Source organism: Lagopus leucura, unplaced genomic scaffold, assembly GCF_019238085.1.
Source record: "Lagopus leucura isolate 7727_CA_CO unplaced genomic scaffold, USGS_WTPT01 Super-Scaffold_100062, whole genome shotgun sequence".
NCBI lineage: Eukaryota > Metazoa > Chordata > Aves > Galliformes > Phasianidae > Lagopus > Lagopus leucura.
The window spans coordinates 903971-919102 of NW_024962307.1; the positions used below are offsets into that span (position 1 = coordinate 903971).

Sequence of the window (15132 nt, forward strand, 5' to 3'; positions counted from 1 at the left end):
CGTCTCCTGGCCTGGTTTTTTCTTTGCTATTTTCTATTTTTAAAGAAAATGGAAATCTTAGCTTGAAAAGGGATCAAAGCATTATCAAAGAATCAGAGGCATACAGGAATGAAGTACCCTGCTCCAGAAACATCAACAAAAGCAGCAGCGTTTACCTCCTCATCTCCTGTCTCCCTCCCTGAGGTGCTGTGCTACCAGCATTCAGACAAGCAGTCACTACTGCAGGTAAAACTGCAGTTCACACTGACCTGGAATGGTATTATCCAAAATGAATGCAACGCAGCCACCAACAAACATGGCTGTAGTGAGAAGAACATTCAATACTTGATCGATGCCTGCTATTCCTAGAACAGAAAAGAAAAATAATTTATTGTTTGCTTGAACCTTAATCACACATAAGCACATTCTATTGATTTACAAGGGAAAACTGACATTCAGCTCAGTGAGGAATTTGCTCAATCTTCCACTGAAGAGCGCTGTATTAATATTGTAATCTAACTCTTTGCTTGAATGACCTACTTTTCTATGCAAGCTAAAAAAGGTTAGCTATGCTCTTACATCTAGTTCTGAACTGACAGCTGTAAGAACACCTTTCCTTTTCAAAATCAGTTTCAGTGCCCCTCTACAGAGCCTTCCTTCACCATCAAAAGCAACAGTCTGAAAATGAGTGCATTAAATTCAGATTCCACTCACATCCAGAGTGACAAGAAAAGCTGGAAAATGAAAACAAACTCCTGGTTTCCAAGTCCAACTCAGTACTTCCACCTGTTCTTTCAACACTTTTCATAACTCAGGTTCACCTCTGCAGTCCCTCTTTCAGTCCAGCTGGCAATTGTGTCCTGGCATTGTTCTGCAATCTTACCCAGAAAAGCAGGACAACTTGAGACGTACCCCACCAAAACACTCAGCTCCAATCTCAACATCCAAATTGATTTTCCTCTGAACGCACCTGTCTTCTTACCAATAGCTTTTCCTGCCTCCATAATAAGTTGGATTTCTTCTTATTTACTTAGTATGGACTTCATGAATTTGAACAGGAACACATACCTGTCACCAGTGGATTCTGTTTGAGATAGCTGGGAAGGACAAGTCCAAAGAAAATGGAAAATCCAAGCACAAACAGGTTGCGAGAAGAATTCAGATCTATGAACTGGAGGTTAGACAGACCCACAGCTGTAATCATCCCTAGATAAAAACAGCACAAGTCTCACTTTTCAGGCTTCTTTTTCTTAAAATAGTAAGAAGACAGCAACACAAATGCAGCACTGGTGTAACAAGATGCTGCCGTAGACTACATGAAGAGGAGCAAAAAACATACGTTACCAAAGAGAGTGCAGAAGAGGGCACCAAGCACGGGGTCAGGCAGGGATGCAAACAGAGCACTGAACTTGCCAACCATCCCAAGCAAAAGCATGAAAACTGCTCCATACTGAATAACCCTGCGGCTTCCAACCTGCAGGAGAACAAAAAGGAAAGCACACTGGCACAAAGTCTACACTTCATCCATCTTCATCCCTTGCATTTTATTATTCATTTTCACATTCAAACTTCCACATATTTTTTGCAGGCTGCAGAGCCTTTACGCCTCAGACTCAGCTGTAACATGGCTGCAGTCCAGTTCTAACATAACTTTAAGTCTGCTTTAATGAGCTTTAACAAAATCTGTAAGTGTTGCAGCCCCTATAACCACAGGGCATGGTCCCATCCACAACACAGACAATAAGCAGACCATAACTAGGAGAGATTATAAACAGATCAGCAGTAACACAAGTGAAAAGAACTCATGCATTGCCACCCTTTCACACAGTAATACATCTATTAATCATCTTTCATGCAGTTCACCTGAAGGAGATACAACCTTTCTAGACAGATTATCAAGAGATTTTATAACATTCCTCTGAGATCAAAACTGAATGCAATTCAGCTGCAAATGATGGCTGTGCTAACACTGAACCAAGTGTCTGCACTTCCTTCCCTTTTCTATTTTAAGCATCCAGACGTCAGGGCAGTTGCTGATGGCACCATGTTGTAACTGCAATTAATCAATCTGAACGTTCAACATTTTAGCAGTGTTACACAGCCTAAGAGGTCCACGAGGAGCAGAAGATAAAACAAAAACTATGGTTATACTTACACAGCAGTTTCTAGCAAAGCTCTCTGCAGACCTTCCATTAGAAAACTGTTCTTCAAACAAATTGAAATTTGTTCATCACATTGACTGAGCTAAATGAGTTAAATCTATACAAGTTAGCCTGCAGCTTTCCCAATTTACGTGTAAATAAATATATTCCTTTCCTTCTGAGCACCAACACTTTGGTCTAAAACTACCTTCTTGTATGAAATAACCAGATCTTTGAAAAAAGGAAGATCCCCACAACAGTGACATTGATCAACCTCTACAAGCCAAATAAATTAAACTTCACATGAGATTTGAAAGCAACTGAAAGCATCTTGGTCAGCACCTATCTTAAACTATGCAATTACTCCAAGGCACTTGTACACATGCTAAGATAGTGTTTTGGAAAGTGTGAGTAAGGATATGGCACCTTAAAGATGTAACCACACCACTGACATTATGGCATAAGCCAGCTATAATTTTGGCCTAACAGGTGAGTTTTAATCAATCACCCTCTCATCTAGTACAGCTCAAAGGCTCTGCAGCCTTTCCATCCAGTTGAAGCCTCAAATTTAAAATTCCAAATGCAACCAATGCTAATTTCAAGGCAGGTAGAGGCCCTTTCAACAGCTGCAGTGGTATAGTGGGATCACTATGATTATTTAGACTTTGCTCATGAGCACTGAAGATTGCCTTTTACGACTAACAGCAGAATATCTAAGTTGTACAGATTGATTCTAATAGAAATTTAATTTGCAAAGCTGTTTAGATTTTTTTGGGACAAACACTCAGACAGCAAAACAGGGCAAAACACTGCAGCACAGCCATCCAGCTGTGCCACTCTAGATAAGGCACATTCAACTCTTCCATCATACTCTCTGAACAAACCCCACTGTACTTAACTCTGCTCTTTGTTTCAAGAGAAAATGCCTGCTCATTCCTGTACCCTCAGTAAAAAATGTTTGTTAATTCTTGGAACTACAAAGTGAGAAACAGGAAGAGCAGAACAAAATAAACCTTTCTCTAAGGATTTTTCTAGCAAATTTCTTCTAGGAAATTTCCACCCACCGAAAGGAGCACTTGTACAGACAGTAGATGGTGCTATTAGTATTTATATTCCATTGCAAAAGCAAACAGAGCCATCCTTTGTGTAGAAGAAAAAATATGGCCGCTGATAAATCCATCATCTATATTGGATTAAGTTGGGGGATGAGTTATGTCAAGAGGAGCACGTACATTCTGCATCTTGCCTGCATGAAGTAGATTTATAGCTCCCAAGCCAAGCACACAACAGGATGTACGCAGTTACGACGTGAATTGCTCTTACTGATTTTGCTGATATTTCTTAACAAGGTTAAATTAACAGTGTCAAGCAAATCCATCTGCAGCCCAAGGTCCCCCCGTTCAGCACAGCACTCAACCACCCATCCATTCAGTACGTAAACAAAGGAATTCCTCAACTGCTTACGCATCTTGCTGAGTGACACTCCCCCCAAAATGCAACCCCTTAATCATGCTCAGTGATTTATAAACACATCACAACAGCGACCTTTTAACTTTGAAGTTACCTTGATTGCAGCTCCTGCTCTAGATCTGTCAATGTAACATCCTAGTACAGATGCAGACAAGACCCAAGGATCTCAACTTATATTTCATTGTGTCAAAATGAAACACTGAAAACAGTCCTGTAGCAATGCTTTCAGGGCTAAGAGATCCAAAGGAATATCAATTTCCATGCAGTTTACAGTGTCTGTGCCTCAACTCAAGAACACTACAATCCTGGAATACTTTGCTGGTTTTCAAAAGGCTGGTTTATTTAGCATCATTTGCATTATGAACGCTTTTAAACTCCTGTTTACTTAGAATGCTTAGCATTACTTAGCATCCTTTTCTAGAATGGATTTCTATTAGACATCGCCTGATGCTTAAGTTCAGAATACTGTATAATGTTTAGTCTGCACAAAGTGAAGCTACAAAATGTGAAAATAGCATAACCCATCCACAAGAAGACAAAATAATACTCAAAGTTACTGGCTGATTAACATACCTTCGTGATGCCCAGGACACCAATGTTAGGGCTGGAAGAAGTGGATCCATTCCCTGTCCCAAATACTCCATCCAAAACACAGGAGAGACCCTCAATAAAAATTCCTCTGTAATTCAGAAACAGAAAATTGTCAAACTTGTATTAGCATAGACTCACTCAGATGGTGCTTTATGACTGCAGTGCCCGTTAAGGCATCTGTCCCACATGGATTACTGTAATTGACATTTCAACTTCCAATACAGCTGGAAAATCAACCTGTGTTCTGACTTCCTGTGTCTCAAATAATCACATTCCTAAAATGAGGAAATCAAACTCACAGAATCATAGAATTGTTTTGGTTGGAAGGGACCTTTAAAGGTCATTTAGTCCAACTTCCCAGCAATGAAAGGGGACAGCCACAGCTGATCACGGCTCAGAGCCCTGTCCAGCCTGACCCTGAATGTCTCCAGGGATGGGACATCCATCACCTCTCTGGGCAACCCATGCCAATGTCTCACTACCATTATAGTAAACAACTATTTCCTTATATCCAATCTAAATCTCCCTTCTTTTAGTTTGCAGCCATTTCCCCTTTTCCTATCACAACAGACTCTGCTAAAGAGTCTGCCACCTTCTTTCCTACAGACCCCCTTTAAACTCTGCAATGCTGCTCACTCTCAGGTCTCCCCAGAGCCTCCTCTGCCCTGGGCTGAACAGCCCCAGCTCTCTCAGCCTGTCCTCCTAGGGAAGGTGATTTAGAGTTCCCTCCCCAGTGAAACTGTATTATTTCTTAATTTCTATAGATCCCAGTAGGAACGGGACTAAGTTTCCAATGTTACATTTGAATCAGAGTCGGACTCAGCTCTTCCATCTCTCATTTCACATCCGCAGCCCTTGTGCCTAACACATAACAGCAAAGCAGAATCCTGTCTCGCCCCAAGGAAAAAAAACATGACATAAGAAAACAGAATTGATATTCATTTTTTCCTTTTTCTCTTTTTGACATACCTGTTTATCGCATGAATAGGAGGAGGAGGAGCACAAGACAACCTGGCACAGGCATAGTAATCTCCTATTGATTCAATAATGCTAGCGACAACCGCGCTGAGCATTCCTATAACTCCAGCAGCTGAAATTGTTGGCAGTCCCCACTGAACTGTGAAGAAAACAAAACTGAAATCTCTCATGCCACATAAAACAATTTAGATTTCAAAACGTACAGCAGCTTATTATTCTCTAATGGAATCAACAAACTCCCTTCACAGTCACACAGCCTGGCAAGTTCAATTAGATTAAAGGAGCAAAGAAATAACCATCTAACCGACTGCTTTGATCATGTTTGGGGGCTTTCCTCCTGCCCAGAAGGAATCTGAACTACTTATAGGGGAAAAAAACCCAATTCAGATCAGTGAGGCAAACGCCTCTTTATTATCATTCCTCTGAAAACTCAGTCTTTGGTTACAAGTTCAGTCTATCAAACGAAGACAACGTCCAACAGCCAGCTATGATCACTGCACAAACAACTTCCAATTCTAAATTTCTGTACAAGGGAAAGTAAGATTAATTTAAGCCTGCAGAAAAGCTTGGCAGGTTTTCCACAGCCACTGCCTTGATGCTTTTATCTCATTGAAATAAAGAGTCTCTCGCAACAAAAGGAACTTTTAAGTTACACAAACATGAAAGAAGAAGGCTTCACAAATAAGAAAGGTCTAATGAGGGTGGAAAAATTTTCTGCCTCTTCTTTCCCCAAAACCTTCTATTACACATCTTGCAAGCAATGCTTTAGATGAGTTCTTTCCTAAGAACCAGAAACAAAGCATATGAAAAACCACAGTGCAGATCCTTCATTATGATGTATGGGCATTCATAACAATTTATATTATTCTATTCTGGAAGAGTACTATTCTGTTACGATTATGTTAATTTCTGAGCAGCACAAGCACAGACCAGTGTACAGCACTATCTCAAGTCCTAAGAAAAAGCCTTTAACAGCTTTAGACTTAGATGTAGCTGGCAAAAGAATAAATCAACCAAGGTGCCACATAAGGCACTTTGCACTTTCATGCACTCTTCTGCACTTTCATAAGCATTGACTGGCATCTGCAAGCTTGCCCATAAGCACAATTCTGGAAGTCAGATTATTTGCACAGCTTTCTAGTAGTTGTGCTAATTCAAGAACAGTTGCCTTCAGGGGCAGGGAAGCATATTAAGTTGGAAAAACTCCAGGCACTGGTGATTCCTTTAACAATGAGTAACTCCTGTAGGGAGCTACTGAAGTCATAACAACCCACCCTTATTATTGTAACATCAACTGCAGCTGGCCACAGCAGTGACAAGTACAGATAAATCAACCGTTTACCTGAAGCCCTGTGTTAAATACACAGTCACATCCACGTCGTTAGGAGTCAGGAGCTACCTAGATAAAATCTAGCAAAACTGACATTGGCAGGCTATCAAAAGAAAACCACCCTTACAACCAAACATACTTACAGGGATAAGGGACCTTGAACCACGGAGCCACTAAGAGCACTCCTCGTCGGGCATCCGTGCGAGCATAGAAGCCGTACTTGGAGCTGTCGGGGGGAAAGACATCTGTCACAGTGAAGATGAAGCACAGCAACCACGACACCAAGATCGCTAAAATTATCTGCAAAGGAAGATAAAGAAGCTGTTTAAAGATCAGCTATCATCTCAATATACATCCACAGCAAACAGTTGCTGCAGAGTACCTACTGCACATGCACTGAGTGTGATCTTACGTGATGTTTTACATCTGAAGAAGCACTAAATCCTGCAATAGATTTGCTGAGTATCCTATACCTCTAATGAAGGTGCTCTTACAGAAGCTTTAGAATAAGTCTGCCATCTTGCTAACAAATGGAAAAGTCTCCAAATGGGCACTTACATGAGCTAGTGAATTAGTCTTGTGAATTAGTCTCAATTTTAAGAGAAATAAAGGAAGCCCTTCACATGGGGAAACAGAGTGCTGCTTTCACAAAGCTAGAAGATAATGATCTTGTCATCCCTTTTTTCAGGACTCCCTTTAGGCTTTCACTACATGCATAAAAATATGTCCTTCTCTACCTCTTCCCTCCATCACCTTCACTGCTCCATCAGAGATGGATGCCAGAATGGGATCTGGCAAGACTACAATGAGCAAATCAGCCATCAAGTTTCCCATAACCACATTCAAGCTTTTATCTCACCTCTGCCATCTACTGTACCACTAAGAAAAATCAAAATCAAGCAAAAAAGTCCCCAAACATTACATTAGGGTCACTTTTGGCCACTGAAGAACGAATTCAGCTACTTACAGGGAACATCTTAAAAAGCTGCAGTCTATATGCTGTCCATCCTTTTTTTGATTTGTAAATGGGTAGGGGAAATTTGACATTTCTGGCATACTGAGAAAACAGCAATACGAGGAAAATAGTCCTGAGAAGGAACAACAAGAAAAGGAGAAGGACGGGACAAGAGAGAGATGTCATTAGCACCAGTCTTTTAAAAATCCTTCTCAGCACAAATCTTTCAGGCTGCTCAGACTTCAAACAAAAGCATACATTTAAATTTAGAGCGAGACAAAATGAGAGAATTTGTTTTAAATAATTATTCCACGTAATCCCAAGCGACATCATTTGCATTCACTTCTTAAGAACCCCAATGTTTGCTGCATATGTTACTAGAGTATGATTTATGATGTGATTCTAGCTAATAATACTAGCAAATATTATTATAATTATTATATTATTATAATCTAGCTAATATTAATAATGTAATAGTAACAGAATAGAGCCCAAAAACCAAGATCCCAGTCAACTGCAGGTCAGCAGTACCCTAGTTCATTAAAGTTTTTAGATGCCTCAAGTGTTATGCATGTCCCTGTTGTCAAAATTGCTAAGCTCCTCCATATGTTAAAAATAATTTAAGTCTACAGCTGAAATAAGTACCCACAGCAATGTAAAATAAAAAGGAAGGAGGAGCCGATCAATTCTGAAATAACCAAAAAGCATTTTGCTGTAAAAAGGCTACAGAAAGAGTCGAGCTGTCTGAAGGAGCAAAGCTTTCCTGCAATTTGAGCTTATGTTTTCATCAGATTTATTAAGGAGAAGAAAAGACGACGGAATTTAAGCATCCCTCCCTTTCCTATCCAGGATCAGTTTCAGCTTGTATGAAACAGAACAGAGCTTCATTTTCTCTCTCGATCTGCAGGAACAAAGAGCTCTGCACCACAAGGGCATCCTTTACAGCCTTTCCCTGTGACTGAAGTCAAATGATAAAGACACCTTTTCCCTTGCGTTCAGGAAATGCTTTGGCATTCCTCCAGAAGTCCATTACAGAAAGACGATGGGCTCCACTCCCTAACAGCACGTCAGCCCTGAGGACAGACAGCTACCAGGCATTTTTTGTTAAAAAAAAGAAAAAAGCTGCATTATTTAAGACAGCGAGGAGGATAGGAGGATGCATGGCATGAGTCTAAGCAGGACACAGAGACAAGACTTGAAAACTGAGCTTTTCTTCACAAGCAGAGAAATTAGGGAATACTTTCCCCTTTTAGAGATGGTCTGTATTTTATCATTAAATTATTTCAGACTGTGACCTACAGAACAAGGGCAACAAAATCATTCTGGAGTCTGGAAATCCTGTCAAATCACACCTGCAGCTAACAAAGGCAAACAGCTCTTACACAAATATTACCCCATTGTGTTAGATAGTGATGCAGTCATTTTATCCCATCAGAACAGGCAAGACCATTTTCAGTGCCGTATCTTGTAGAAATCAAGTTACTTCTGAGTGGCAGCAGATGACCACAGAGTTATTTCCAGCTCTATAGCACACATTTTGAATGGCTGAAGCCAGAAACACTTACTGACTGAGCAGTATTTAAACCTGTTCCTAAATGGATCTATTTTTTCCACCTGCAAAATACCAGCTGCCATTACAGGTCTCCATATCCAACTCAAAGGTCTGTGATTGATACAACATCAGTCCCAACTTGCACAGAATTTGTTTTGCAGGAAAATAAATGTTCCTTTGTGTCAGCTGCTTAACAGAATTACAAAAATATCCATAATGCTAGCATTGGAGATAATGAATTAAACAGCCCTTTTAATCATAAGCTGCACTTACAGAATACTTTACTTGGTCAAAGTACTGTGTTAACAGATGTGTCACATCACAGTCTGATCGCACCAAGTCATTCCTTCCACTTCCAGAGCCAGTTCAAAGCTGGTCGCTATACATCAGATATTTCAGCTGCTCCAGCCAATTTCATGCTCCCTAGAGTGTGGTTTCCATCCCAATTTGGCTGCTTATCAACAGCATCTCACAGGAAACTTTTCGCTTCATCTCATTTCTCCCAGCTATTCCCTTTTGTACTTCTAATCGCATTTTGTTTGTTCCCTGGCATCCATACCTCCAGAAATATGCACAGCATGGCCTGAAACCAAGTATTTCTGCCTGCTGAACAGCAGTCAGCCTACTTACACTTCAGTAACTGAAACAATTCTTATAATTTAGAAAAGAATAATATAAGACACACCGAAGCTACCACAGCTGTCCTCCAATACTGTCACATTCTTGTTTAATTTTATCTCTGAAATAAGGTAAGTTCCAAATTCACCGTGAGATTGAAATAGCACTCACTGAAGCAACTTCAGAGTTTCCACTGAATGAAAATTAAGATAGAAAAGTAGAGGTAGGATGTAATAGCAAGGAAAAAAAAAAAAAAAAAAAGAGCAGCTGTGTAGAAAAAGAAACCATATTCATCCTATAAGTCCAACCTGTTTCCTCAGCAACTGGCATTCATGGAAATACGTATTCTGGCATCAAATAAATTTTCTGGGGATATGCAGAAATAAAATAACAAAAATCAGAAATGGACAACTACTACCAAAGCCATTTGCTTGCTTTTGCCAAATAAGAAACGTGCAAAAGCATCACTAAAAAAGAAATACAAGTTGTCCACTTGTCCCTCTGGTGTTCTGCAGAATTGCTTTTAAGTTTGCACTGAATTAATGGACCCACGACTCCCGGACAAACTGTCGTTTCACAACATTCTGTCTTCTACATCTCACTGTCAGCCTTCTCTCCTTCCTCCTCTCCTGAGTTGCTGTGGTTTTTGTTCCCTAATTGCTTGCTGATCCCACCCAGACTCCTGCACATTCTGCTTCTCCAAGCTGGGAGCACTGCCATGCTACCTCTGGCAACCAGGCAGACTCAGGTTTCTCACTGGCACTCCAGAACACCTCTGTGATGACTTACCAGCTGTGACTCACTGGTCTACATCAGAAACACCCTGAGTACTTACAACATAGCGATACCCCAGTGTTTGCCTGCTCTTTCTCCAGCTGCTTGGAAACCAGAGAGGCCGATGAGAGCAACAGTTGGTGTGATGGTCAGAGGTCCAATGTATCGCAGCAGGGCACCAGGAAGGCCAAGCAAACCAATCACCACTTCTATCAGTGAGGACATGATAATAGCACCTTGGATCTGAACACACAAGAAAGGGAAAGAGACAGTTTACTTGCATCTTAAAAGCGAAACCAAAACATTTCTTTTTCTGCTCTGGATTACAAACTGCAGTTCAAAGAATTCAGTGACACAGAAGAACTCAGCATTTTTTTTTTTTGTCATAAAACAGCTCATTAGGTTTAAGTGACTTATTGCTTAAGCATAACACTTATGGTTTTTCTCCACAAAACTATTACACAACAGACCAGTGGGCCAGTCTGGTAGTTGTGTGGATAGCACATCACACTGTCAGACAGGAGACCTGGGTTCCAGGCTAACCTTTAAGCTCTCAGATCGAGCCGGCAAGGGTTGGTGGCGCCACGGAGGTGATGCTCCTAGCTCCTAGGGGCAGTGTATGCTGCATTGTTCACAAGTGCTCCTTAGAAGCTGGTATAGAGCAGCGTTGTGGTCTCAGGAGACTGTCAGCCCTCTTGGCTGCAGGGCTCTTGGCAGGATGTAGCTATGGTTTGAACATGGGGAAGAGAGAGGGGTTGTTTTTAATTAAGAAAAAGTTTGTAGCCCAAAGCAACGGGATGGGAGATAAATTCCATGACACACGCCTTGATTTGGACTACGCTATCTACCACTGTAGTGGGATGCCTGGGCACAACCCTCACTGTGGGCTCTGCAGTGAACAGTGAAGTTCAGACTGCAATGCTTCGAGTTGAGAAGGAGTTTGATATACTTCAGCAAATCTTTTGGGAGAATCCAGGTCTTATCAGAAGTCTCCAACTTCAAACACCTGGGGATGAACACATTTGCTAACTGCCTTTTACCTTCCACGGGACAGCCTACTGACCAGAGTGAGCAGGCGAGCGGTCTGCTAGCAGCCCATGGTTTGCGGAGCTGCTACTTGGTGAGTGCAAATTGCAAGTGTTACAAGAACAGTATTCATCTCACTTGTGCATTTCACTGCATATCTTTTGGAATGTGACAACTAACTCATCAGATTTGCTGTACAGCGATGAACAAGTTGAAAAAAAAAATTAAGACTTCCATAGAATGAGTAAAGGGATATATTCCAATGAAACTGCAGTGAAAGAAATCAGCAATGTAACAATGAGAACACACAGATGGTTGAATGAGAAACTTAATTGAAATCGGACAGATTAACTGCAAAAGGCTTCTCCTACATTACCTCTCGTATTCTGGGATACCAGATGTGCTCAGTGTGAAGCAGTTCTGCTGTTCCATTTGTAACTGTTATATCTTACCAAAAGAAGAAAAGACAAAACACAGGTATTTACTCCTCTGTTTGTTTGCCATCATTTAATAAACCAATTTCCCTTTGACACAGCTTAACAAAAGAACTTTGATTTAGATTTAAAAAAAATTCTGCAGTGCTATAAATCTTGTAATAACGTGTAAACATTTCCCAAGAGCTAACCCACTAATTTTACCCAGTGTACTGAAGTAGAAAAAATAATTGTCATTTTCAGAAATAAAGGTTTTTTTAAAGATTTTTCCCACTCAAATAAGCAAATAAATGGGGAATTACTCAATTGCTGGGAATCAAGGAAGCACCCCAATGTTTGTTGTTAGCCAATTTAGGTCACTCCCTGAACCATGAACTGACCCCCGGGTAAGAGCCCCATCTGACAATATCTGGAGGTTAAAAGGAGCAAGATGCAGCAAAGGTTCTTTCTGAAAAGCTCAAGTAGTGGAAAAATTGCTTTGGCAATCTAATGTTATCTGTTGGACAGCATTTTCTCTCAACCAGGTATGCCAGGATTGTGGCACGTTCTGTCATCTGGAAGTATCTGACACAGGTGTGAGAACTGACATGCACCACAGTATGCCTCGGTAAGCACTGAAACCCATGTGCTCTTTCCCAGTTGCTTCATCTTCTCAATATCAAAGGATTTATACGTGTGATTAAAGCAGAAATTACATCTGGATGTTAACCCTAACAAACAGAAGTTTTCTAACAAGGCCTTAATGGCTCTCTTAAATTTTGCATCTTCCATTTAACTCACTTATAAAACAAGTAGATTAGACATGGACATAAAGGAATGAAAGACAGAAATCCATGGGGGCACTTTTAGAAATCTTCTAAAGCAAGGTTTTAACCTTGTGAAAGGAGTTCATTTTCTATATCCCCTGCTCATTACTTGCAGTTTCCATATCAAAAGGTTCAGCAGTTGCTCTATATGACATCTGGGTCACTTGCCACTTAAATGAGAACAAGCATAAATGACAATTACCTGTATTATTACATTTCCACTTCTCCAGGGAGAGTATTGCTCGAGCAGGTGCTAAGAATGCAAAAGCACTCGCCTGGAACAAGGGTAACCTGGTGGAAAGTGAAAGAAGAGATGCTAATGCTACTCCATGTCATGGTACTGTGTCAAGGTATCAATTGCACTTAGGTGCTTATTCATCCTCAAAACCATCCTGTATCAGATGGCTGCCACAAATGTGAAATATGAGAATTTCTTATTAAAAAGAACATAGAAATGCTAAGACATCACCAAAAGAAAGTCCTAACAAAAGATGTTACGTATGTGAAGTCAACAAGATGCCTGTAGCAGATAATTACTGGATGCTGACTGCAGGTACCAGACGTTGCCTTAAGTTTTTGACTCAGTATCACAACAAGGATGAGGATGCATGCTGTGATGTAAGCACCAGCCAGGGTGCTGAACATTCAGCTTTCACAGTCTCACCACACTAAAGAGCCTTCTGATAGAGGCAAGCAGTCTGCATACTCAGTACCTTCCCACTGCATGACTTGAAATGGAGTCATTCACAGATTCATCTTTAAGTACATGTGAAAACAGCAATTAGGTTGCTAAGTGCTGATTAGATGTACCAGGTGGCTACTAACAATAAATACAAATGTTGCAAGAATTTCAAGATGACATTCTTAGCAGTGGTGTTTACACTTCGCAAAAGGTTTAATATCTGAAGAGCATCCACCAGCACCAACTATGTATTTATTGAATGTACGGTAGCATGCACAGCATCACAAATATTCAGATGTTACTTAACTATAGAGAAGATGCACTTTGACCTGTTCTATAAATACCAATGGACTGTAACTCTTTAACAGCAGGTCTCAAACATTAACACGTGAAACAGCTGCACATGCAGCACTAGGAACTGAACTGCATTTATGGCTGTTTTACAGCCACAGTCAAGTGCCTTGATGCCAGTACAAGTCTTAGTAAAAGAAAAAGAACTGACTGTAGCAGATTCCGATTAAGATCAAAAAGGTACAAGGAAAAAAAAAAAACTTGCTTAACAGACGAAAGTTCAAAACAGAAACATGTTACTAACAGCAGTTGTAAAAGTTCACAGGCAGGAAGTCAGAACAGACGACTACTTATTACAGAAAGGAGTTTGAGCCACAAGCAGTCTAACAAGTCGACCTATCTGCTGCAACTTCCAGAGTTGAGTCTGGAAGTCGCTCCTTATGAAACACATGAGCCACTTGAGGACCACTGACCTGCACACAGCTCCCTTTTACCTTTCTCTAGCAAAAAATCAAAGCTTTGGGGAAGAAACAGCAGCTATGAGTGAATGATTCACCTCATTTTTCAAGGTTCGTTGGGCAAACTGAGCAAGCTGGTGCCCATGGCATAACATGTAATACCTCTTAACAAGCTGTTACTCCTCTGTCCCACCTACACAGTACTCTGTCCCTGCATAATGATTTTGTAAACGCACTTTGCAAGAACATCCACCAGTTGTGAAGTCAGTCACACTGAGACAAGTCTGGATTGTGAGTTTTCTATGACATAAAACGCCCTCCAGAAACCTTGCACAACCTTCACGAGTGGCACACTTACAGGACACAAATTGCTGTGGGCATTCAGACTGAGAATTATCCTTTTAAAGATAATAAAACCACACAATAATAAAATAATTAAGCTTGCAACATCACGTCCAATCCTCAACTTTACCTAATGAGTCCCACCACCAAACCACATTTCTTAATGCCACGTCCCAAACAGCCGCAGGGATGGCATCTCCACCACTTCCCCACACAGCCTGCTCCAATGCCTGACCATCCTTTTGTGAAGAAATTCTTCCTGACATCCAGTCCAGCCCTCCTCCATCACAAACTGAGACCACTTCCTTGTGCACTACCACTTGTCACTTGAGAAATCAGACCAACATCCATCCCTCCACAACCTCCTTTTCCAGATAGCTGTGGGCAGCCTGCTCCCACCCTCTTGATATTCACACCCTTTAGATATCTGTAAATGTTGATAAGATCCTCTCGGTCTCCTCCAAGCTAAACAGTCCCAGGTCTCTCAACCTTTCCTCGTAACAGAGGTGCTTCAGGCCCTTAGTCAGCTTTGGAGCCCTCTGCTGGATTCTTTCCAGTAGTTCCTGGTCTTTTGCAAACACAGGAGCCCAGAACGGGGCCTCTTGAATGCCCTACAAACAGACACAGCCCACTGATCTGGCCCATTGGGAACCTTCTGCAGAACCTTCCTATCCTCAAGCAGATCAACAGTCACACCCAGCTTGG

General features: G+C 41.0%; 1 protein-coding gene across 9 annotated transcripts in view; it reads right to left on the reverse strand.

Moving 5' to 3' along the window:
* SLC23A2 (solute carrier family 23 member 2) overlaps window positions 1-15132 on the reverse strand; it is a 50942-nt gene that overhangs the window by 5559 nt on the left and 30251 nt on the right. For all 9 annotated transcript variants that reach the window (XM_042886724.1, XM_042886719.1, XM_042886721.1 and 6 more), the window contains 10 exons: window positions 12857-12945; window positions 11791-11861; window positions 10450-10631; window positions 7457-7577; window positions 6633-6789; window positions 5151-5298; window positions 4164-4269; window positions 1324-1453; window positions 1048-1185; window positions 249-344 (listed from right to left, as the gene is read on the reverse strand). In XM_042886724.1, coding sequence (XP_042742658.1) covers window positions 249-344; window positions 1048-1185; window positions 1324-1453; window positions 4164-4269; window positions 5151-5298; window positions 6633-6789; window positions 7457-7577; window positions 10450-10631; window positions 11791-11861; window positions 12857-12945 — 1238 coding nt within the window. The remainder of the gene's footprint in view (window positions 1-248; window positions 345-1047; window positions 1186-1323; window positions 1454-4163; window positions 4270-5150; window positions 5299-6632; window positions 6790-7456; window positions 7578-10449; window positions 10632-11790; window positions 11862-12856; window positions 12946-15132) is intronic.